General features: G+C 35.3%; 2 protein-coding genes across 4 annotated transcripts; both read left to right on the forward strand.

Annotated features, from left to right (window-relative positions):
• The first annotated feature begins 3,440 nt into the window (after positions 1 to 3,440).
• On the forward strand, positions 3,441 to 4,367 carry LOC137939562 (LOB domain-containing protein 29-like). The gene is made up of 2 exons (XM_068784842.1): positions 3,441 to 3,728; positions 3,939 to 4,367. Exons 1-2 carry the CDS (start codon positions 3,450 to 3,452, stop codon positions 4,365 to 4,367), a joined length of 708 nt encoding a protein of 235 aa, XP_068640943.1. The 5' UTR covers positions 3,441 to 3,449.
• A 5,131-nt stretch (positions 4,368 to 9,498) lies between these two features.
• LOC137939029 (transcription initiation factor IIA large subunit-like) lies at positions 9,499 to 21,106 on the forward strand. Of its 3 annotated transcripts, XR_011109920.1 has the most exons (13): positions 9,499 to 9,750; positions 12,340 to 12,501; positions 13,022 to 13,168; positions 13,340 to 13,418; positions 13,513 to 13,571; positions 16,443 to 16,571; positions 17,118 to 17,282; positions 17,383 to 17,422; positions 17,608 to 17,777; positions 19,242 to 19,325; positions 20,114 to 20,149; positions 20,776 to 20,920; positions 21,044 to 21,106. XR_011109920.1 is itself a non-coding variant. In XM_068784194.1 (12 exons), exons 1-11 carry the CDS (start codon positions 9,634 to 9,636, stop codon positions 20,135 to 20,137), a joined length of 1,173 nt encoding a protein of 390 aa, XP_068640295.1. In that variant the 5' UTR covers positions 9,499 to 9,633; the 3' UTR covers positions 20,138 to 20,149; positions 20,776 to 21,025. The 3 variants fall into 3 exon arrangements, 2 of the variants coding, with proteins under 2 accessions (XP_068640295.1, XP_068640294.1); XM_068784194.1 differs by lacking the exon at positions 21,044 to 21,106 and having other exon boundaries at positions 13,343 to 13,418; positions 20,776 to 21,025; XM_068784193.1 differs by lacking the exon at positions 21,044 to 21,106 and having other exon boundaries at positions 20,776 to 21,024.
• The last annotated feature ends 4,141 nt before the right edge of the window (positions 21,107 to 25,247 follow it).

Consider the following 25,247-nt stretch of genomic DNA (forward strand, 5'->3'; position numbering starts at 1 on the left):
AATCCCAAGGGAACCAAACAGCTTGTGAACTGAGACTCTTGTTTTTGTTATCTTTCTTTATTTTCTTCTTCTCTCTTCTTTCCCTTTTCTTTTGTTTTTATTTCTTGTATCCTTTCAAAACGGCGTGTTGGTACTTGTGTAACTCCATCTATGTTGTCGATGGAGTCGATTTCTGTTCATCTCCTGCCGAGATGATCCGAGATGGCTCCAGAGTAGCATTTAAAACTATTAATGTTTAAGGTTTTGGTTTAAATATTGGGTAATGCGCAGTTGTAAACCATGATTAGAGGGTTTAAGATAATAAGATAATGATATTTTGAGCTTAATCCCTACACAAGGCAATCCATAAACAATCTTCGATAACAGTTCACGTGTCTAGCACAACAGTTTAGATTATTTGCTCTGTACAGATGTTCTTTGTATGTTCTAAAATGTATAAAATCTCTTTTGAAAGCAGTTTAAGAAAAGATGTAGATTCCTTCCTGTCAAGATTTTTCCAAACTAAGAGAGCAATTTCAATCCCTGATTTTCTGTTTGATACATAGATATAGAAGTTTAAGAAAGAAATTACAATAATGCCCCTATAAGATACAAATTTACAATAATGCCCTTATATACGATAACATCCCCCCTCAAATTGATGTTGGTAAGTCAACCAACAACAATTTGTCAACCAAAAATTAAAGCCCCCGCTGAGTCATGGCTTTGGTAAAGACATCGGCCACTTGGAAATCCGAAGAAATGTAAGGAAGAGATTTCACCCGACTATCCAAGGTATTGTGGTTCTGGTCCACATGGGTTATGTACTTAGCTTTCTACTCCCTAACAGGTCGGCCTTTTAGGGAGTATTAGCTAGGTGTTTGACACTTCCTAGGATGTCTTCCATCCTTCTCCTGCATGGATGTGAAGCACCAGAATACATGCCACCATGCCAAACTGGATTGCTTAATGTAATTTTTGTTTTACAAATCAATGGAGAAACTGGGTTGTCTTTTAGAAATCTGCAGTGTAAGGATTTATTCATTTGTAAGAGATTAAAAACAGACCCAGTTTAGGCTGAAGATCGTTTTATAAACTTCACATTTGGTGGAGATTGAGGGGTCTCAATGGCCCTGCCATTGATGAGCTAATAAAGGTGTGAAATTTTCAGAGTTTGCTCCCTGAAAGGGCTGACGAATGAAGAGCACTCAGGCAGTTTTTATCAGTTCTTTTCAAGTCTGATCTCCATTAACAGTGAAACAGTTTAACCTCTTGACCCCTGAAAGGCCATAATATTCATTGAGAAAGCATAAAGATGAGTGTTGAGTGTTTCACTAGTGATATCCTGAGGAAATACTGGGGCAAATGTGAATTCACATTACCCTTAGATTTCCTTATTGTTACAACTCTTGTGTGTGGAAGCTTCTCTGGGTTTTACATAAGAGAATGAACTGTTTAAAGCTGAAGAAGTTCAATGGAGCTGTGAATCTGCATGCACGTTTACTTCATGGAAGTAGAGAGCCCAGATTTGTCTTACTGGTAATGTCCTTGCCGACATGAAAGTGGGAGAGGCAGTAAATCAAAGGATAAAGATTTACCAGTAGGAATCAGTGCCATCATGGTGATGATGATAGGCATACTAATGAGAATAACTGAGGGTGCCTGACATAAGAACAAGACTGAAATATAAAAAGGATGTCTCTAAGTGCTTACGTTTACTTAAAAAATTCTCTTGAAATTGTTGATCATGGGTGTGAATGATTGAGAGGCTGGTTGAGCTCACAATGTTTACTGTTTTCAAGAGTGTCTTTTCTTTTTACCTGATTTGATTCATCTTGAATACCTCAGAGCTCTAAAATAAGACTGCCATGGATCAACAGTCTAGGCAGGTTATTAAAATAATATGATATGAATAGGAGTCACTTTTGCATTTATCGAAAGCTTATTGGAAAGGGTTTTTGAGGATACCAATATACAAAGTGGGTTTCTAATTTACTGCATATTGTGGTTCAAGGTTAGTTACCTGGATTAGTTGAACCCCCACGTTATTGTCTAAGGAATTATTTTAATAATCTCATTGAAAAAACCTGCCTTCCTGTCTCCAATATCACTTGCTCCCTAATTGTTAAGTGGCCAACAGAGTGTACAAGAATTGAATTTAATCTTGTAAATGTGTCTCCTAGGGAAAGAGGGAGAGAGAAAGAAAGAGACAGAAAATGGCTTCCACGGAGGTATATACCATGTAATAACCCGTCTTTGTGCTCGACTAATTCGTCGAGAACCGGGAACCCTAGTAATGATATGTTAGCAATCTAACCTATGGGAATACCCAGTTGCAGAGCTCTATTCAGTTGTCAATGTTGTCACTAGGTGAGCTTAACTGTTGCTGTTCATTTGGCAACTTTGGGTTAATGGTGCAATATTTGAGGGCTCATGTTGGATGGGTGAGACTTTTATGTGAGCAGGATGTGGCCTGGCAAGGCCCTACATGTTGGGATTTATATGTGACAAGGGAAATTGATTATACAGCAACTAGTATCATTAGTTTTTGGCTATTGCTGGACAAGCTGTGTACTGTGACACTAACAAGTCATAACAAATCACAGACGAAAACTCTCTCTTTCTCTCTCTTGTTGTGTTCTATTTTAGTGTCATTCCCTTTTGTTTCATTCATTTTAAGAATATATTCTTCTTGTTGGATCCTGCGTGTCTGTTTGAAGTTATCAATCTGAGTCTCGTGAGAAGCAATAATGCCTTCAGATTTTATATTTTTGGGATAGCCACCCGTGTAGCTTCTTTGGTCAAAGCTTGAATCAGATTGCAGGGTTTCTGTGTATAACTTTGGCAGCTCCAGCATTCTTATCCAAGGGTTTGGGTTCCTTACGTGCATTATATCTGAAGCAAATCTGCATTCTCCCCAGGTTAACCTTCTAATGGGCTTCTCATGTTAAGGGACACTCACCCTTCTAAACGGATTTTGATTATCATTTGTGAAAAAGCAACGAACAAGAAAATAAAGGTTTAGTGATCCAGCACATAACAGATGCTCCCCCTCTCTCTCTCTCTCTGGTGAAGTGTTCCACTTTAGTGTCATTATCATTTGTTTCATTCATTTTAGGAATATTCTGCTGGTTCAAGCCCTCTGTTGGAGCCTTTTTACATATCAATGTAAGCAGTTTGGGCTATCACACTTGGAAGAGTCCTCCATGAGATGATTTATATGAGAGCATCTGTCGTTTGTGGCTCTTTGAATGGAATCTTAAAACCTAGATTATAAAATTGAAGATGGGTTAAAGGGTGCTATGTATATAAAAATAAAGAAATCTGTAGGCCATAATGGAGACCAAGAGGAAATAACTATCATTATTATATCATCCACCTCCTCCTCTCTCCAACGTTTATAAAAACACAGGCTAGTGCTTGCATTTGGCCGAAAACCAAAGTCATCCATTACACTTTCAGAGGCCAAGATGACGGGGTTTGGGGCTCCCTGTGGAGCTTGCAAGTTCCTCAGAAGGAAATGTGCTACAGGCTGTGTTTTTGCACCCTACTTCTGCCATGAACAAGGGGCTACACACTTTTCTGCCATTCACAAGGTCTTTGGAGCAAGCAATGTCTCCAAGCTCCTGATGCACCTCCCAGTGCAAGATCGCCTCGAGGCTGCCGTGACGATCTCTTACGAGGCTCAAGCCCGCCTTCAGGATCCCATTTATGGCTGTGTTTCTCATATTTTTTTTCTGCAGCAACAGGTAAAGAGATTTTACTCTCTCTCTCTCTCTCTCTCTTGTCAATTACAGCTACTAACAAGTTGGTAAGCCTAGAAAGTATATATATAAAGTCCCTTGACAACAATTAAAGTGATCTATTAACAGTAAATAGAGTTTTAAGCACTTCAATTATAATCTTAATCACAGAAGTAATCTGATCTTGCTTTTTTGTTTCTGGGTTACTTTGGGTAGGTTGTCAATCTACAGGCACAACTAGCCTCTCTCAAGGCACAAGCAACCCAAACCCTAGTCAATGGCTCAAAATCCCCTAGCCCTCAAGAAGACAAATCATTTGAGAGATTCCTCAATTATCAGCAAGGCAGTAATCCCCCTTTTCTGACAGATAGCTCCAGAATGGTGCAGCAGCAAGCTTTCATGGGACCCTCTGGAGGTGTTGACTCTTTCTTATGTTATGGAAACGGATTTACAGAGCCAAGCTCCATGAGTAATTATTATCATCAGTCAACTGGGATTGAAGAGCTGGCAGCTTCGTTCACCACTGAGGATGATTCTTCTCATTCCATGACTTCTTTTGACATGCCCACGGAGCAAAGGAAATGGGCATTGCAGGACATGGAGGACCTGCAATCAGTAGCTTTCGGCTACCTTCGTCATTCGTGATATGGTAAGGAACCCCCTGAACAAGAAGACTCCGTCACTGTCGATTCCCTGTAAACATCCTCATCAAATTCTCCAGTGCTGATAAATACACTACCGAGCAAACACTCAGCAACCATTAATAAGAAAGCCATGGAAATCCATGTAGAAGAAGCTCTTCCAGGATCGTTTGTATGCTGCATCCAACTTATGATAAAAGAGAAAAACAAATATTGATTTTGTTCTAGTTATCAGCTTAATGGTTTGACCTACTAGTCTAGTAAAAGATTCACTTTTCTAATATTTTTCAGTTCTTCTGACAAATTCTGTGAGGTTGTGATCCCGATGAAGTTCTTTGCCTCATATTTGAAAATATTCTCAAGGCAGTTTTAAATAAAGATGCAGCCATTAGGGATGATGTACATCGTTCATGAATTTGAAAACCATTTTAAGTTTTCTCTCAACGTTATAAACGCAAGAAACTCGAGGAAGGAAGAATCAATGGCTGATTTACAGAACAAGAAGCCGGTAGTCATAGATAAAACAGCTTCTGGTTTCTGGGATTACAGATCCCACTATTTTCAGTATGCAAAACCTTCCAGAATCCTTTTTTTTTTCCTGGGTCAGCGTTTGCCATTTATTTCTATCCTAAGTTTGGATTGAAGAGAAAAAGTTTCTTCCACTAATGAACCCTTCATCCATGGCTTTTCCTTTTCCCGATGGCTTTGATGTCTGAATTTCCAAGTCATTGCAAAGCCATGATAGTGTTGCACCAAGAAAGCAGAAATGCCTTCCACTCATTTATCCAGTTTGATGCATACTCACTGGTCAGTTCCGAAACCTTAGTTTTTATCATCACCTCGTGAAGAAGTGCCCAACAAGGATTTCCAGGTTTTAAGTGAAGCAAAAAAATCCCTGAGGTGTGGTTCATAGTTGGAAGTGGGGGTGGCACATGAGCCTTGATCCATACTAGGAGAAGTGGTTCTTTAGCATTGAACTAGACGCTCAAGCCAAGAAAATACTGCTAAGAAATTTTCTTCTCGCTCTATGTTCTACTAACAAGAAGAATAAACCCAGAACTCTCAAGGAGTAGACAAGAAAATATATCAAGAAGAGGAAACCCAGAATTCCCTGAGGGAGTATATTAGTGTTTAATAAAACTAAAAGAAATTTTCTTCTGGATGAATGCTCCAAACTGTGAGCAGATTTTCCAAAAAGGAAATTAGTAGATGGATATAGAGCCCAGAGAGTTGTAATCAAACAGGTATTGGAGAAAAAGATCCTTCTCATCTCATCTTTCCATCTTTCCAACTATTGAGTAAGATGAGACTTTCTCATGTTTTTTTTTTAATCCTTCAGTTTCTCTTCTGTTCTTCAGATTCAGCTTGCATGTGTAAAACCTTCAGTTTAAACACCAAAAATGGTTTTATTTCTGCAACTCTCAGATTAAGCATGAATGCTCACGATGCTGGTATATCAAACCTAGCTTGCAGATATCCTTGAGAAAGAATTAATCCTTTTAAATAAAAGTTTTAAATTTTCATAATCACATTACGTTTGAAACTTTCAGATGGTGTATTGAAAGTAGTGCAGAATGAATCATTGAAACCTGATTATAACTTGATTAATTACCTGTAAATTCAAATCTTCTCACATATATGTAAACAGAAGTATCCACCCATAAATTGCAGGAGATTCTTCTGAACTCTTACAAAAATCAAGGCTTCAAATGCAATAGTCACAAGGAATGAAAAGTGCAATTCAGTGGTTGCCATTATCCAGTTTCATGCAGTCAGAGGAGCTAAATCTTTACTGACGTTAATGGTGATGGACTCGTTAAATTTAAATCTTTACAGAGCCGTGAACTCAGTTGAACGAGCACAACTCGTCAGGAAACTTAGTCACGGATCATGATTGAGACAAGCTTAAGCTTTAAAGAGTGGAGAGGAGATGACCTGATAAAGACGAGAGGCTTTGAAATTTGAAAGGTTGCTGAAAAGAAGGTTTCGAGCTTGACCCACCTTTTCTTTTCTCGCACTTGGCGACATTGAAAAGGCACTCACTCGTCTGGAGTTTTATAGTTTATACGGCCAGACTGGGGAGACTCGAAACAGCGAGAGGACGTGAATCTCCTCAGCCATGGGCTGGTTGTAGCTTCTGAATCTATAAACCTATCGAACTCGGACCCGATCGACCAGCTGAACCGGTTAAAGCCAAAGAAAGAATAAAAACTGGACCCTCCTCTCTGATTTTTGAAATAACAAATTTGTTATTATTGTAATAAAAATATATTCAAAAATATTTTAATTATTATTTAAATATATTATTTTGAAATTAATTTTAAAATATATTTTAATTTACTTAAATTAACATAATATATTTTAAATAATTATATTTTATTTTAAAATTATAAAATTACTTAATTATTATATATTATTTTGTATTGGGGAGACCTCTCTAACTAGTTTATTATGTTGGAGTAGGAATATCCTACCACTATCAATAACTCCAAGAAATACACATTTACTTCTATATTTAAATCAATTAGTAATTTATTATTGAACAAATTAAGAACATGATAAATCAAATATTTCGACTTAATGATCCACTCCAACCCTTAGTGTAATTTGTTCGAAATTCCACGTCTCTATATGCATAAAAATTGGATCACACATGGAATTTAATGTCACTCATCTAATCCGCGACATCCACCCATGAATAGAAGGTTGCTAATTTGCTTGACTTGATATTGTCTAGAATACAACATGTTGCATATTAGTAGTTATGTGGTCTTCCAATTCGACCTGACCTACTTACAACTTTGTTTCCAAGTGAAGAGTTGCTTATTTTAACAGGGTTTCATGTGGTGTTATCAAAATCAAACCAGACGGGCTAGTTCAACTTGCTTGACTAGGAACAAGTCTTTTCTTCGTTATAGACTCTATCACTTATCTCATTTTCTGTACTTCTCCTTCTGCTTCTGGGGATCGATCTTTTTTTTTTCCTTTCAAAAGGTCTAGCTTATATGAAACTAATATGAGAGAAGAAAAATCACTCCTAAGCAAATAACTCCATACACCAATCCAAAAACAATCTAAGTTTAAAAACCCCACTCAATTTCAAAGGCGGATAAGACCGATTTGGAGCATTGAAAATAGTAAAACATTTTCTTGAAAAAATACCACTTGGAAGAGCTACAATAAATTCTATCCATGTTTGAATCACAAACATGTGTTTAATTTTTGTGACTTGACCCAATGTATATGTTTTACTTTACAAATATATTTTTTATGTCTTATTTTAAATTATTATATATCAGGAAAAAAAGTAATATACAAAAATATATGTGAGGGCAACATTCAAATTACCAAAATATTTTGATTTTGATTTTAATATGTTTATTTATGTTATAATTAACACAATTTCTCACATTGTTAATTCATCAAAAAATAAAATCAAAAAAGGATTTTGGTGAAGAAAAATGATTAATCATATACATTCTTGATTATGTAAATTTAAATTTATTATATATTTACACAAATATATATTTTTATTAGTTACAAATATAGTAACATTCTTACATAAGCAGAACAAAAAAGGATTTGCCTATTCATCAAAACAATACGATCAAAAGAAAGAAGTATAATCTTCATTTGTTGGATACCTATTTGTAAAAACAATAACATGTATATAATACTTCATATAAAAATAAGATCAATAAAATATAAATCAACTAAATATCGATAACGATATTTGTGGGTAAGTTTATCGTTTAGATAGATTATAATAATACTTTATTAATTTAAGGAAGGAGACAAAGGTGAGACAGTTCAATCGCTTAACTCATATTTGGTTATTTCTTTGGCATTTTGTCTCATCTACCTTGGCAATTTCATTCTCTTTCTCTATCTCACACATACTCATTCTAAAATGCATTAAACTTGTATCAGAGCTAGGTCAATTTAGGGATAGAGGAGGAAGGAGATTGATAGAGTCGAAGGAGTTCTCTTTGCAGAGAAGACTGGTGTTTTGGCTACTCAAGTTGAAACCATGACTTACACTCCTTCTCATAATTAAAATAGTTTTTTTTTTTTTTATCAAAATTACCCTCCTATCTCAAAGACACAAGAAAATAGCATTAATAAAGAACCACCCTCAGAACTATTGGTAAATTGGGAGTAACATTTTAACATGTGGTATTTCTCGTGCTAACTCCTACACTAATAGATTTTGATTCTAAACCATATTAGTGGATTCGTGTTAAGCACCTAGTCAATACTACCCAAAAGACCGACTTGTTTGGAGCGGAAGACATAGGTACTTCACCCAGGACCAGAACATCACACCCCACCTTCGTGAGCCGACGACCACGGTGGTACAACGACACTGGCCCAACCGCAATAATACCTAGACCGGACACCAGTATTTTAATCCAGCCTTTGCGCCCACGCAATGACACTGGCCCGACCCAGGGCTTATCACAAGGATCTACCAGTATTTTAATCTACCCTTTGCGCGTCCCGGGACTCTAACTCGCGACGTGGGAGCCCGCTTTGATACCAAATGTTAAGCACCTAGCCAATACTACCCAAAAGACCGGCCTGTTAGGAGTGAAAGACATAAATGCTTAACCCAGGACCATAACAATTCGAAAATGAAATGCATCTGGGACGATTTTCTAATTTGTGGATTTGAAGTTTTATGTATGTTCTCTCGAATGAGTAAATAATTTGTGATAGAAAGACAATCAAGCATAGCCACCTAGGTAAAATTATATATTATTATTAAGTTAATATTAGTTAAATAAAAATTGAATAAAATTTATTACTTAACTATTTATATAGGTCTTCACCATGGACCCGTAATATAGAACTTCAACTCGACCCAGAACAATTTTTATTGGGTTGGGTGTCTTGATTGGTCTTATTCCTTTTAAATTCGGTGGTCGGGTCCTGGATCTCTATGAACTTCTGACAGTCGGGTTGTTGGACCAATCTTGGTTGGCCTCAATTTGATCTAAATCTTGTAACACGTGTCAACTTTCGATTCGTAGACTTGTCATAGCTTCCGCTGGTCCCGATTTGAAGGCAGTGCAGATTTCGACGACGCAGACCTATTTATATCATCTTCACTCAAATTTCTCCCACTCTCGATTCCCTCTCTCGGACGACAGGACGCTCAAATTGATCTCTACCGGGCCCGGAAACTCCAATTGATTCTCTGCAAACTATACTTGATTTTGTGTTAACCCAACTCTGCGAACCGACGAGAGAGACCTGAATTTCCTGATATGGCGACGGGTGTGTCAGCGGTCTATCTCCATGTTGTGGATTCCGTCGTCAGTAAGCTCAGACAGGAGTTCATCAATGAAGGAGTCGATGATTCTGTGCTCAATGAGCTTCAATCGGTACTTCCTTTTTTTCTTTCTCACTGGGTAGGTTTTCTAGGTATTCTTGCTGGTTGGTGCTTCCAAACTTCTCGGTGGTAGATTGTGTAGTTTGAGCATGACTTGAACTCTTTGATTTTGTATCCGCTTGCTCGTGCGGAATTTGAGTGGACGGACCTTTTGATTTAAAACATTTTGCGTATTTTTCTTGGATGAACCTTTTTGTCTTTATTTTTGTGTCTTCTTCTTGTTGGTCTGTTTTCTGGACTTTTAACTGTGGAGTGTGTACAGAAGCTACTTTATGTGGGTTTCAGTGTCATATTATTTATGGGGCGAGGAGTGCAACCAATTTCGGTGGCAACCGCACATGTGCCACAATCTTCAAAATACAAATTGCTTACGTTTTAGTATTTGTTAGTATGAACTATGATACATCAACCCTCATCAAACCCAAAATGATTGACACTTTTTCTTCTTGATGGAACAATTTTCTTAGAAGTGGCTATCTTTTTCTATACTTAAATATTCAAGAATTAAAACATATGAGGAAAATTACATTAAGTGTTAATATGTGGGAGATTAGTAGTCATTGTCGTTAGAATTTTGAAACTTCAGTGTTCTCCTTTTGTGGTGTCTGTACTTTTCTTCTCTTATTTTAATTTATGCTGCCATCATAATCAAATAAAATGAGCCTGCTTGAGTCCATCGGGGATGAGCTTACGTACGTTGAAAGCATGCAGAGGGACTGCTAAAAAAAGATGGTGTCATGAAGAATATAAGTTGGATTTACCAAATATGCACATTGGACAGATATTACCAGCAGAAAGATCACTACTTTGATAGATATAAATTCTCTTCAGTGGTATTTTTTCTGTGTTGCTACCAATACTGAGGAAATAGAGTTGCTTTTGAAGAGTATAGTCAATAGTGGGTTTTCATTATAGACAATTTTCATTGGCCTGCTTTTTTCAAAACCTACCTGCAGTTACATCAAAATTGTATTCTTAACCATCTCAAAGTAACCCTTAAATTTTGCAGGGCAGATTCCTTTACTGTTCAGATAATCTTTCTTGGCGGGTTTCATGAGCTTTTTTTATTTTATCTAAAAACCAATATACCACTTCAAGTTATTCTGTCTTTTTTACCATGGATATCTAGATTTGTGGATGTAGTAGGTTGAAATTATAATTTTAGTTTGCCTTATCTTCAAAAAAATAAAAAAAGTATATGCATGCTCACTACTTTGTCATGGGTTACTGTCATAGCATCTTTTTTGCAATGGTTTTAGTATTTAAGCACTTATGAGCATTTTCCTTGAGGGAAAGAGTCAGATCCACTGTTAAAACAGGTGATAGTAAATTTCTCATGGATAAGCTTCTGGATGGGTCGGGTAAACTGAACTTTGCTATCTTGACATTATGAAAGTAATCCAATTCATAATAATACATAAACATATAATAAATGATGAGGTGGAAATGGTCTCTTCAAGCTTTTTTCCTTTTTTGTGCTTTTTTTGGAAGGTCAATCACATTCTATGTTACAGGCACAGCAGGACTGCTTTATTGGATTGGAGTGTTTAGGCTAATAATTTGAAAGATGAAAAAAAAAAAAATGAAGTAACCTGATATCCTTCACAATGGAAAAGAAAAAGGGTGATTGAATGTTTGCTAAATTGAAAGGAAGGCATATGCTTACTATCTTCTGCCCAAATTAGCTTGTGTGGTTTTTAAACAAAAGAAAGAAGTGCTGCCTCTCAGTAATGGGATAGGTAAGAGGTCATGTGAACTTGATTTCCTAAGGATAAATTTAATTTCATTAAATTTCCATGACAGACAGGATGTTCAGAAAGGGAAGTTGTTTATTCCTACACTGGTATTCTTGTGGTAATACGTGACTGCTGAAATGAGGTATTTGTGGGAGTGGCATTGATGTTTCTTTTCCTTTATGAGTTATGTATATCTCTTTTTTATTTTTAAAATTATCTTTCTCAAAAATAAATTTAAAAAATTAAAGCAGTGAAGGGGGGAGTGTTGGGGATCTCGTTCTATGGGTCATTATAGAAAGGCCTGATTCTACCATTTAAACTTTTGAACTTTCTTGAAGAAAAGCATATTAAATGTGCTGATAAAGTTAAATCAGCTGACATGTCTTTCAATTTTTAACCCTGGGACTGCTTTTCCTGCGCTTTACAACACTTTTTACATAAAAGTGTTCATTTCCATGTTGGAACTTGAATTGGTTGTTTCTTGCTGGCAATATCTATGTATTTGGTTCATTTTCTTCTGCATACTATGAACTCATCTGGGCATAGAATTTAAATGTGCCAATTTTATTGTTGGCATAACATTTGCAGTTCGTTTCAAAAAGAGCACATTCATCTCATAGATTTTCTTATAAAAATGTGGTCATTGATTAAGTATTTGTTAGTGTGATTTCACAATTTACTAAATATATTTCTTCCAGATCTATGAAGTTGTGCTGGCCTAAGAGTTACAATTGCCACTATGTTATTGGCATTGTCATTGGCAGTTAGGTGGAGAAATGCACTAAATATGATATTGATATTTTATAAGATAAATATTCATCTACTTCATAAATGCTCTTTTCCAGCTATGGGAGCTAAAGATGTTACAATGTTGTGCAATCCAAGGACCAATAGAGAGAAACCCAGCTTCAAGAGCTCCTGTTCCAACCCCTGTTCGTGATCTGAATGTTCCATATGAAGGACCTGAAGAGTATGAAACTCCGACAGCAGAGATGCTCTTCCCTCCAGTGAGCCATTTGAATTTAGTCTTATTTTTTTCATTGAACTGCATTTATGATGTTATCTTTTCATTGACCCGGTAATCAGTTGTATTTCCAACTTTTGTAGATCGAATAATATCAATCATTTGAATTTTGTTCTTTTGATCATCAGCAGATTTAAGATTTGCTATCTTCTTTTCATGAGCTCCCTTAAAGTTTGTGCATTTTAAATTTTTTAACATAATTTTAGAATCTTCCTTAATTTTTTCATTTCTGCAGTTGCAATCTCTCTCTCTCTCTCTATATATATATATAGAAAATATGCAATTGCAAAGTATTTCATGTTTGTTGGTGTTAGACCTTTTTCTAGAACTGATGAGCATAATGCCATGGATAAATAGTGTCAGAACAAAATAAGTTGTTTACCTTGAAGTACCATTTTTATGTGGAGAAATTTGGCAGTTACTTATCATTTCTCACTCTGGCTCTAAAATTATTCCGATTTTCACATTTTTCTGAACAAATCTTTGTGTTTTATTCTTTTCAGACACCTCTACAAACACCAATACCAACACCTTTACCTGTTGAACCAGTAGCATATCAGTACTTCCCTCCTGCTCCCAGCGAATATAGTGCTGGACCTGATAATGGTTCTGCTACAGATGCAAAGGGTGGAAGGCCTCCTGTTTTCCTGGTACTAAAGGAGTATTTTAACATTGTTTCTGTTTAATTGGTGGTGCACAGACTGTGGCTTTTTTCATTTTCAGGATGTACGGAATGATTAGGAACAATCATCACTTTGGTTTGAAATGGCAATGCTAGAAGGGGAAATGGAATTGATCGATAATTCGTTTGTGTCCTGCAGCAGCAGCCATCTCCATCTCCATCTCCATCTCCATCAACATGGATGAATCAAAGGCCTCTAGGGGTTGATGTAAATGTTGGTAAGTGATGGTGGGACATGCTTACATGGTTATAATCATGTGTAGATAAAAATATATGCTTGTGGAGATCAATTGATTACTCTATCAATTTCAGCTTATGATGAAGCAAGAGAAGAGGAAGGAGGAGGTGGAAAATCTCAGCTACCAATGAAGGTTGTTTTAATAAATTACCAATTATCATGCATATGTTTTGTGTGTCATTTCCTTGTTGGATTTTGCTTCGTTTACTGTGTCATAACTATTGTGACATTTGATCATATATTTGCCAGTGTTTTGTTATTGCCCATGGGTCTTTGATGCAAGTTAGCGATGTTCTTAGAATTCACATGTAAGGGTAGTTTGGTCAGTTCCTATAAGTGTAAGTTTCTCACAAGTGTTGGAGCAAGTTAGGCTTCATATTATAAGTCTATGTTTCAGTTTTTACTTAATTCTGAGTTGTATTTAGGGAGTTATGAGTGATATTGTAATGAGGAACAATGTTCTCATTTTATATCATTATCACTTAAGTGAAGCAATAAAAAGATGAGGATCAAATTCTGAGCCCTCAACTCAATGCAGCTTGTTGGCTGCTTTCCCTCTCTCTTTCCTCTTTCTTTTCTTTCAAATTTCTCTTTCTCAAACTTTATTCTTACGATTTTACATGGTATCTGAGTATTAGATTGCGATATGGGAAGTTTTGTTAGGAATTAGACGCCCTAATTTCAAACTAACGAGAGCAATAATAATAATCGCGGAAAAAGAAAAAAGCAAGTACGAGAATACAAACAAGATTTATACAGGTTTGCCTCAAGGTGAGACTATGTCCTGTCTTCCACCGCTGGAGTAATCCGCTATAAAGATGAAATAGTTTACAAGAGAGATTGTACACACTTACAGGTGTTGTTTTTCTCTAACCTCTCTCGACCACAATTGAAGTTCCTCGGATGATCAAACCCTAATAGCGGTGCCCCTCAATTATAAAGAGAAAATTAGGGCAACCACGATATAAGAGTAAAATTCTCAAACTTGCTTTAATGAAACAATAGTTAATATATTGTGGACCGGGCTGGGCTTCCGCCCTCACACCCCCGGGAGGGGGGCTTCTTGCTCCCCTTCCAACCCCCACGACGACCTTATTGCGAAGGTCGATCCGCATACCAACTCAGCGCAGGTATTGATTAGGTTCCACAACTTAGCAAGTTCTTTTATAAGTTTTTTGTTCTTTACAAGCTCTTGATCTCTACAAGAATTTTTTTCAAGAAGTTCATCTACTTGTTGGGTAAAAATCCGATTGTTCCTTCTCCTTTTCTGCCATAACCATTTGGTTGATGGCCCCTACGACTAATTAAGCACTTTACTGTGTTTATACTGCCCCTAGAAGGTTCTTTACTGATGATATGTTGAGTCCTTTCCTGCGTTACCTTATTCGTGCCTGTGTCAGGCCTAATTGCTGTTTTTTGTGGTTAATTTGTTAAATTGTTAATGAAGTTGGTGGATTGGAGGTTCTTAGTGATATTGATCAGCTTTGTTTAATTCGGTTGTGCCAATTTGAGAAGTGTGGGCCCACTTTACATCCATAGGTTGATAATCTACTTCTGTGTTATTTATGGATTAAGCATATCATTCTGTGATTAGTTGTGGTATACTTTGAGATTGTTAGAGAATTGGATGGCTGGCTTGAACAAAATTGTGGTTCCCATTAAGCCCTCTAAGAGTTCATATGGTGGGGATTCTCGTTCTATTTAGATTACCTTTGTAAAGCTCAATGAATAACATAATCAAAGAGAAAAAGCCAAGTACATTAGGGTCTTCCCAATCTGAGTTAGAGTCTATTTTCTAGATTGGGCGGTGACAAAGAAGTTTCCTGTTTGGTGATTTCTGTGCCTATAAATAAGCCTTCTTATGTAACAAGGAAATAATATTTTCCTTAATCAAATCCTGGTTTTTCTTTGTCGGATAAAGTTACATTTTTGTTTTTCCTCACTTTGCTATTTTATAATAGCCGCAGGAATGCTTTTTGTCCTTCAAATTTGACATATCAAACTTGAGTTCAGATTATAGTTTTCAATATTATTTACTGAAATTTAGGTTATCCATACAAGTAGGTTCTGTAGCCAGCTGGTCTGGCATTTGCCAATAGCTATGGTAGGTCCCAACTGTGAATCTTCCATTCGTCTGCCATTTGTTTTCTGTTCTGTTCTGTTCTCGGAAGAATTTTTATTCAAAATAAAAATTAAGGTTATCCACATTCTAACTTTATTATTCATAAAAAAAAAAACTGCAATGTTGAGTTAGATGCTTCAACTTTGTTCTTTAGTACACTTTGTATTATGGATCCCCGATAACTTTCTTAGTGCAAATGAAGCTATCAAGGTGGTCAGCTGTTTGACTGGCTGGAGGCAGTGTTGTGAAATTGGTACTGTAACATAATTCTACTGTTTGATCTGACTTAGTTGAATTCTGAAACTCCATCTGAGTTGTTCACCTAAGTCGAATCAATTTGTTATTATAAAATTAGGCTCTTACACGTTTAATGGATTTGCCTAGAAATTTGTGTAGAATTCTACTGTTTTATTTTAATTTTTAGTGTTCAATTTTTTTTTTCATTTTCAGCAGTTTAATAGTACTTTTCGTTATAGAAATAAGAGAATAATGTGTTATTGATATGTATAAATAGGGGAAAGAACATACTTCTGTATTTTTTTGCTATCTTTGTTCTCTTTCTTATTCAAGAGCCTTTTCTTGATGAAATCTTTTCTCATGTTTGGATTGCAAAGGGTAAACTTTTATTTGTTCCTGTCAGTGGAGTAAACTATGCTTGAAGCTATATTTCTTTGCTTTGAAAAGAAAGAAGAACAATAAGTGAACTTTTATACTGATTTCTGACAGCCCTTATCTGTTACTTGAGGCAGTATTATGTTCTTTAGTATAAGGAATCTTCCATAAGTATCAGCATGAACGGCTGTCTATCCTTCAGTTGGCAGACTGGACATTTCTAGTGGCTAGAGCTTGTTTCATCAAAAGTGACTCTTGCTATTTTTTCAGGACTTCTTCACATCGACAGCTAGCAAAAGGAAGCGAGAAGATTTGCCTCCACATTTTTTTCCTAGTGGATATATTCCTCAGCAAGATGGATCAGGAGATGATATATTAGGGTGTTCTCTGCAAGAAAAGGTTGCATCTCATGTGGATAACTATGTTATTAATATACTTTATCTACATCCCCTATATTCAATTTCAGTACATGCAGAAAGTTGAGTGCTTTCCTTGGACGGATTTTGCAATCACACTGTAATCTCTATAACTCTTATTACAACTCAGAAAATGACATTCAAAATGATTTTGTCAGAATTCATGCTTTTGATGTGTGTTTTGTTGTATGCACAGTTGAAAGTATTGCTTCACTTTGGGGTAGGAGCAGTCCAATGACTGTACCAAACCAGAAGATATCAAGTATACCAGATCCACGTAGCAACAAAGCTAGTAAAACATATAGTATAATTGAGAGCATTCATATAGTTGCCCCGACCAGTCTGGTCACGGTTCTGTTAATGATATCAATGTTAGTGATAAATGTCGTTTTGACACAGACACCTTACACAAACATGAAAAGCAGGAATAGTATTTAATGGACATTTTTGCTTGTCATGTCAGCAGTGATCCGAGTCTTGAAGGAGAGTATGAGCTTATGAAATGTTCTGATAGTATTTTCTACTTCAGGTGCCTGTTGGGAACAATTTGAATAAAGAATCCCTTGTACCTATTCATGACAGATTAAGTATTCAGAACCGTAATGATCCCAACGCTGTTGTTACTTTGGTCAAGATGATGCATACCACTCATAGGATTCCACAGAAAGATGGGCATGAGGATGTTTATGAGAATGTGAGTTCTTAGTCTATCACTGCTATTTGTATTGATTTTTTTGTGGTATCAGAAAGGTTATCTGTGTTTATTATAAACACTTCTTGTTGGTTATTTGAAGAGTCTCAGCAATGAAGAATTCAATACTGCAGCACACTATGGTAAGTTCAGTTAGAGATTTTCTTTTCTCTTTTGCGATACCGTCATTCTTTAGTTTTTCACTAGGAATCTCATTGGTTTGGACGGCCATTCCAAAAAAAATAACAAATAAACAAAAAAGAAGAAACTCATACTTCTAAATAGCACAAAATTGAAGACAAATTCATTAGATTCTGTCTTCTTTCAGATTCACTTACTCCTCACAATAGTGGAACCCCTAAAGTTGCAAAAGGCGAAGCTTTAGAGGATGAAGAACCACCTCTAAACGAAGATGATGACGAAGATGATTTGGATGATTTGGAGGGAGGTGATGAAGAGCCAAACACCAGTCATTTAGTATTGGCTCAGTTTGAGAAGGTATATGAGTTTTCTTTCTATCCGGAATCATTTTCTCTCTATATACTTCTGTACAAGGTCTTCAAGCAAAGAGGAAATCATATAGCTAAAAACAAGCTCAACTTTAGGCAAAGAAAGAAATGAAAACTTTGAAGGGAAGAGAGGCATTGACTGTGAGATGTTGTCAGGTGACCTCTTCATTAACCAACTCCTCAGCAATGCTATTGGCCCTATGAGGGTTGTGCAACTAAAAGCCGCTTCATTTTTATAGATATCTCCTATTTCATTGAAATACATCAATAAGCGGCTTGACAGACATTTGTTCCCATTGCCTCAACTAACAACAATAGTTGAATCCGCTTCCGCCATAACAGGTGGAAGATCTGCTTGTGATGAGTTGTTAGCCCTGATGGAGGGCTCTCATCTTCACTACTGTTGCATCACATTGGCCAAAGGAGTAAAACAGTGTTATAAAACCTAAACTAGTGTCAGCTCAACTAGACCTGATCACTTCTCCAGTTATCTTGTAAGAGCCAGAGGGAGGGCTCAAATCCCAGTTGACCAGGCTGGGTTCACCAATGAACGGGCCGAATGTACCTGGTCAGTTGGGTCTTTTGTTGCTTGGGGGAATTATTCCCACTGTACATACGTATCCATGAGGGAAAACTTCATCATGGCAGAGGGGAGGGGCCCTTTCATCCACCAACAGAAAGGATGGGGGAAGAGGACGGTTTCCCCTTCCACCCAACCGAGGGTCCTAGGTAGTTAGGAATAATGTGGCCAACAGACTACCTTCCAATTTCTTCTACGAGTGAGCTAGGGATAGGGGATGTTTTAAAGCTTAGTTACCCAAAGCAGGACAAGGTGTTTGCCTGTTTGTTCTTTCCATATTTTCCAGTTCTTTTCCAGTTCTACCTTGTTGGACCGACTTTGTTTGGTCAAGCAGAGCAGGAAGAGATGCTCTGGGAATTTCACCCCATGGGTTTGATTGGGTTGTTTTTTTTATTAATGAAGTAATCCTGTCTTTTCTAGTGTATTCTCTCAAAGCCTTCAACTTGCATCTGGTTGCTATTCACTGGTGATGTTTGCAGTGTGTTGTGCTACCACATATCACATATCATTTAGTAAATACTTGTACCTTTTGAAGGAACTCTGAAGTTCCTTCATATTGTTAACGTTGGATTGAGCCCGTTTCTATTCCATACTGATTAGCTACTTAGGAGGTCTATTGCTCAACTTTATAACTGGATCATTCTTTTTAACACTTTTCTATGTGGAAGTTTTACCCCATCAACAGTTAAGTCTGACATACAATGTCAACAACGACATCTCAGCTGTTTTATCATAATCGGAGATTATTTTGTAGTCTTAATCCCAGTTTATAAATAGGGCTTTCCACCTAAATTCATCGATACAGATATATGAAGGCAGAGAAAACACAGACTACAGTTGATCGGCTGCTGATAGATTTTCTGTTTTCTGCAGGTAACTAGAACCAAGAGCAGATGGAAATGTATTTTGAAAGATGGAATTATGCGCTTGAACAATAAGGATGTCCTGTTTACAAAGGTGGAGACTACTTGTTTCTTACATTCAAAAAATAAAACTTGATTAATGACAGTCTTGGTGATAATTGATAACTGGCCTTTTGATGCAATATTATTTTCTTTGGGAAAGTATAGCTTTGCCTCATTTTAATGTCAATATAGAAAAATAATTCAGCGGTCTCAAGTTTGTGCATGATAGTGTTTTTTTTCTTTTTGAGCAAGTTTCTTTTTGTCTCTTCAATTTTGACCACGTCAATTCCAAAAACAATTTTATCTTGCACACATTGCAATGAGTACCATAATGCTACTTATATGCTGAAGTATGAACATAGAGGGACTGGGCTTGATTTCTTTTGGAGCCAAATGTGAACCATACAAAACTTTCGAAATTTCTTTTGGAGCCAAATGTGAACCATACAAAGCTTTCGAAACTAGTGGATTCTATTATACCGGATGTGGTTTTTTGTAGTTTACAAACTTCACCTGTTTGTCATTAAATAACAAACTTAGGGGATTGCTTTTCCATGCTTCTCCAATCAAATCAATTTTTTAAGTAGCATAAAAATGAATTACAGGAGCAACTCAAAAGAAAAAAAAAGAAAAAAAATCATAGGAAGAAGGGAAATTATCTTTGATGTGAATGATGACGGAACTGAAGTTTCATCTTATGCTTGGTATCTATGCGTTTGTTTTATTATTTTTATTTTAGCTCCACTAATTGGTAGATTTAAACAAAACGATGGGTTGAAGAAAGCAATGCAAGTTATTTTTACTGCTATGGTTCACTGGGTTTCTCTTTTGAAAATGCAGGCAACAGGGGAGTTCGAATTCTGAGGCTGGCTTGAGGTACAAGATTCCTTGTGTTCAGTTTCCTTTCTTTATTTTTTTCCATGCTACTTTCTATCTGTAATTTCTAGAACCGGCTCAAGGTATTTATAGGGAGCTATAGGTATAAATTTTGCCATGAAAAAAAAAAATAGATGAAACAAATGGTACACTCTTTCTAAGTTCAGATCCCAAGATGAGGTTCAAACTTCAAGCAATGGATTGTTTCTAGTCCCAATTATTTTTCCAGTAGTTGGATAATCCATACTGAAAGGTGCAAACTTTAGTTGGTTGTATCATTGTGGTGGTGTTGAGAAACTTTCAATTGCTTGCTTCTTTCTTCCGGATTGTATGCTGTGTTAAGAGTCCTAGGGAAAGAGCACAGCAACTGTCTTTGGTTTATTTGTGATTGAAAAATGCAGTGCATCTACGTATAGCCAGGTAACTTGAGCCAAATATTTGTGTATTTCCTTTCTCAAAACTTTTACTCAAATTCATTCTTGCCTGTGGGCGGAAAGGCGTCTGCCTCATACCTCCTTTTCCTTTTTTTGTTACCGCCCAAGTATGAGATTTATTATCTTCCAATTTGGGCTGATTTGCTCTCTTTTATATGAAATGTGTTGGTTACTACGTGGGGTTTATTGCAGTTGCAGTGAAAGTGAAAGAAAAATGCCAAATTTCTCTTTCAATTTGTGCATGTTGTGCTGTCTCTCACATTGGTCATCTGAAGGATGGTTTTACAACAAAATTTGATTGCTCTTCAGCTCATTTACAAAAAAGTGCTTTATGGTGGTAAGCTCTTCTTGTTTGAATTTAATGATTGTAATACTTTTCCTCGATAACTCTCATCCTTGTCTCATATTCATGTTTTATCCAATATATTTTCAAATGAATTATCTATTCATTTACTTGCAGATCAAGAGATACTGTGTTGTTACAATACAATTTTTCATGTGGAAAGTCAATTATAGTGACCATTTGAAAGAAAGAAATAAACATTAATCTTTTTTTATGTGTAGTTACTATAGTTTTAGTTTATGCATTAGACTCTGTTTTTGGTACCATTTAAGACGATATCAAACTAAAATCTAATCGTACTGCTATGAACTGGAACTAAATATGATATTCTATCAGTGCATAACATAGTACTTAATAGTGCCTAATATGTTATTCCACTATAAAATAGCATATATTAAAAAGTAGAAGAAACATAAACTAATAAGAAACTTTAAGAAGGAAAAAGTTGTAAAGACAAGCTCAATTTGCTTTGATGCTTCATATTGAGAGAAATTAGGTTTACAAAAAATTAGGTTTAAAGCAAATAAGTGAGAACTCACCACCTATGGAGCCAAATAACTACAGGTTTATGACTGATCAATCATTGGTAATCATCAAAGTAAAATTGCAATTAGAAGATAAACTCATGAAACAATAATACCACCTTCCTTTCTCAAACTAAGCCCACAAAAGCTTTGCCAAAACCGAAAACAATGATTTTTGGATCATCGCAATGCAAGAAGGGAATCAATGTGAAAGAAATAAAATTTAGACTCTTGCACCTAGACCTTAAAATCAATAAGTCATAGGAACGAAATAGGTTTTTAGGAACAAAGTATAGGGGATTTTTATATGACTTTCATAGTAAGGAGTCTGACGTAGCCATAATTAATATGGTGGAGTTTTACAGGAGTTTCACGTAAGAGTTTCTATTAAAAGTATTTTAGTTATGTTAATTTTTTATTTATGTTTAATTATTTAATTATTCTAGGACTTATTTTTTAGTGTGTGACTTATGGTATAACTAAGATAAAATTAGTTTAGTTGTAATTAGATTCTACTTGTTTCCTCTATTTATTAATAGAGGTTCATTGCAAATTATAACAAGTTAGTAAATTATTTATCTTTTCCACGAATTCAACACGGTATCAGTGGGTTATGACCCACTGAGATAATATAATTTTTTTTTTTTATCTATCATCTCTATTAGTTTAGGTTCATTTTTTTTTTCCTATCTAAGTACCCCATGTTTTCTTGGCGTTCGAACTTTTATACTAAATTTTTTATATTGAAAATTATATATTGATGAAAAGATCTTTCAGTCTACTTTCCAACACAAAAATAATTTTAGCAATCAAAATTTTTTTACAAAGATAAAATCGATTTTTGTAGGAAATGTCATATTGTAAGAGAAGTTTGAGCAACAGTAAAAAACTTTAACTTTTTAGGCATTTTATGCCATCAAGAATAAAATTTTATATAGAGAATTATATGTCAAAAGATAGATCTATATGTGTATTTTTTTACCTATTAAACAATTCTCAATCTGATTTTTCTAGAGGGAGATATTGATCTTGGAATAGTCAATAGTCATGCAGGCCAAAGAAGAAAGAGTATTGGCCAAATTATAGAGTCCAAAATATATTAGATTATTTATCTCAAAAGAAATATATTTTATGAAGGAAAATTATACTTGGATTAAAGGTATTGAAGTGTAGTTTCAAAAAGAGAAAATTTCATGTTAATCTAATCTATATTTAAGGAGATATTCACATTGGAGTTGGTAGGGGTGGCTTTGAACCGAACCGGCTTGGTTCAATTCAGTATCCCTGATCTCGAGCCGAGTTCTAGATCCGGGATCGACTCGCTTAAATTAACGAGTCGAGCTCGACCAAATCCAGGTTCGACTCGACAACTCGTGAGCCGACTCTTTAACGAGCTAAGTCGGGATCGGGAGTATGGGGTTCTTGAAGAAATTGAAAATACATTTTAGTAGAAATAAGTTTCTAGGGACTATTAGTGTCTCATTTTTTTGAAAACATTTTTCTAATTGAAAATTTTTATTAAAAAAATCATATAGTTTTCTAAGTAAGATTTTTCTGCCAAGATGGGCTAGAAAACTATATAGAAAATTTTTGAATAAGTATTTAACAGTTGATACTATAATACTTTTAGCATGAGGCAATTTTCATTGCAATTTTGTGTTTGACATTTTATTTGATTAAAAATTTATCGATAAGTATAGTAATATATTAGATTGATTATTAATTTTTATTTATTTCCCTAGAAGAAGCAATAAGTGGTCCATTTAACTTTCCTAAGAAAATTTTAAAATATTTCTTGTAATTTTCTAATAAGTCACTAATAGTAATAGGATTTTATTTAAAGGGTTTTTTGGAAATGTGTATCATAAGAAAAATATTTATAGTTTTTCTTAGAATATAAATTTTTAACCAGGGGCACTAAGGAGACCACAATAAATTTATGGCTAGATTCAAAAATTACAAAACAAGTTAGACAACATTTGGAGTCAAAAAGATTAATATTGGTACGTTTTAATCCATTATTGAAATTCAATCTTGAACTTCCTCTATAATTCTTTTTTTTTAAATGTATACATAATTTTATATATAATTTATTTGACATATATTTTATATAGAGTATTAAATGTAGGTTAAGCTCAAACTCAGTTAAAATTATTAGGCTCGAGTTCGATTATAATTTTAGGTTCGAGGCTAGGGTCGGCTCGAGTTCAAGTTTAAAATATTTAAATCAAACTCGACTTGAATAAGGTTCAGACTCCTGGATTCGATGTCACCCTTACAACCAATTTTAAGTAGAGGCCATTCCCAATTTTATGTAAAATGTATGCATAATTTTATATATAATTTATTTGACATGTATTTTTTGAAAAATTTTAAATGTATATTAAAGCACAAACTCGAGACATGTATATTTTGAAATGTTTTAAATAAATATTGAAACTCGAGCTCGGCTCAAACTTGGTTAAAATTATTAGGCTCGAGCTGAGGCTCAGTTTGAGCTCGAGTTCGAAATATTTAAATCAAGCTTGGCTCGAACATAGGCATATTCGGACTCAGTAAGGGTCATGTTACAGAACAAAGAGAATCAATAACTCATAAAAGATTCAAGAACGCATAATTTTTGTGTCAAATAAAGTATTAAATTAATTTTCTTTGAGTCTAGTTTCTTGATAAACAAATAGTTTATGATTTTGAACTATATTTTGGGATATATTGATATCAGAAATACCACAGGTCAATTTTGCCAAAAATATCTTTTTTCCCCTATTATCTCTCCAAGCATTGACATGAATTGAGTTTTCTTTTATCCTAAAATCCATGTTTTTTAGCCAAATTTATCTTATCAAAGAGTTTTTGTATCTTGTTAAATTTGATTCCAAAAATTTCATCTTTTGAAAGTTTAATTTAGGAAAATGCTGCTATTTCAGGAAAGTTTGTCATTGAAAAGTTTTAGTTTTGATTTTGAAGAATCTGGAAAGTAATAAGAATTCATTGAGTATTTGATTGGAAACTTTCATCATATGGACCGGTCAATTTTGAAACAAAAACTTAAAAATTTACAATTATATGAGTTTCCATAGTCAATATTCTTATTATCGAGGAGGTTATTTTTCTTTCGTTACAGTCTCTACTTGACCCTTTTTATAGATTACCTTTTGCATACTCCTTTGGACCATTGTTTTGTTTCAGTTGGGGTTATCTTTTTATATACATATTAGTGTTTTAAATCCATTGAGACTTTTTTATGAACACCCTTAAGTGGGTTTTTATAGTCATCCTTTGAATGACATGCGTTATCTTTGTCATCGTCGGAGGAGATCATAAAAATAGTTAAGTGTTTTTGTTTCAAACTGAGATTACACCAACACCTGCCAGCTTGAAGGATTGAAGTAAAAAAAGAAATACAAGAAAAAAATATTTTATTTTATATGTTGTAATAATTTTTATGTGATTAAAATATTAAAAAAAAGGAACACAAAATTCTCCCCTAGCTAGAACAAGTATAGGGGCCCCTCCCCCATTATCAATGGGTAAACCCCACACTCCTTTGCTCCCTATGCAAAAAAAAGTGGGAGCCACAACCCCTTTCCTCTTTCCTTGTAGGGAGGGAGGTGAGGTGGAGTGCCTTTCCCACCTGTGTTGAAACTCACGTGGATGCTCTTCTCTATTCACTCTTTTCAAGTGAACTCAAAATCCTCAGAACCTCCAAGTCAATTACAGTTTCATATCATTTGTGGACAAAGAAAATAAGATCGAATATGGTAACAACAACCTAGAGGCAGAGATACTATAAAGTA

This window comes from Aristolochia californica, unplaced genomic scaffold (assembly GCF_029961685.1).
Source record: "Aristolochia californica isolate CCGP_79_NKW_82.1479 unplaced genomic scaffold, dmAriCali1.0.hap1 SCAF_8, whole genome shotgun sequence".
NCBI classification, from domain to species: domain Eukaryota; kingdom Viridiplantae; phylum Streptophyta; class Magnoliopsida; order Piperales; family Aristolochiaceae; genus Aristolochia; species Aristolochia californica.

Bases quoted from the DNA above. Each gene is read 5' to 3' on its own strand.
- LOC137939562 (XM_068784842.1), top strand. From the start codon at position 3,450: ATGACGGGGTTTGGGGCTCCCTGTGGAGCTTGCAAGTTCCTCAGAAGG. The intron at 3,729-3,938 runs GTAAAGAGATTT...TACTTTGGGTAG, and splicing joins TTTTTTTTCTGCAGCAACAG to GTTGTCAATCTACAGGCACA.
- LOC137939029 (XM_068784193.1), top strand. From the start codon at position 9,634: ATGGCGACGGGTGTGTCAGCGGTCTATCTCCATGTTGTGGATTCCGTC. The intron at 13,419-13,512 runs GTAAGTGATGGT...TATCAATTTCAG, and splicing joins AGGGGTTGATGTAAATGTTG to CTTATGATGAAGCAAGAGAA. The intron at 16,572-17,117 runs GTTGCATCTCAT...TTTCTACTTCAG, and splicing joins GGTGTTCTCTGCAAGAAAAG to GTGCCTGTTGGGAACAATTT.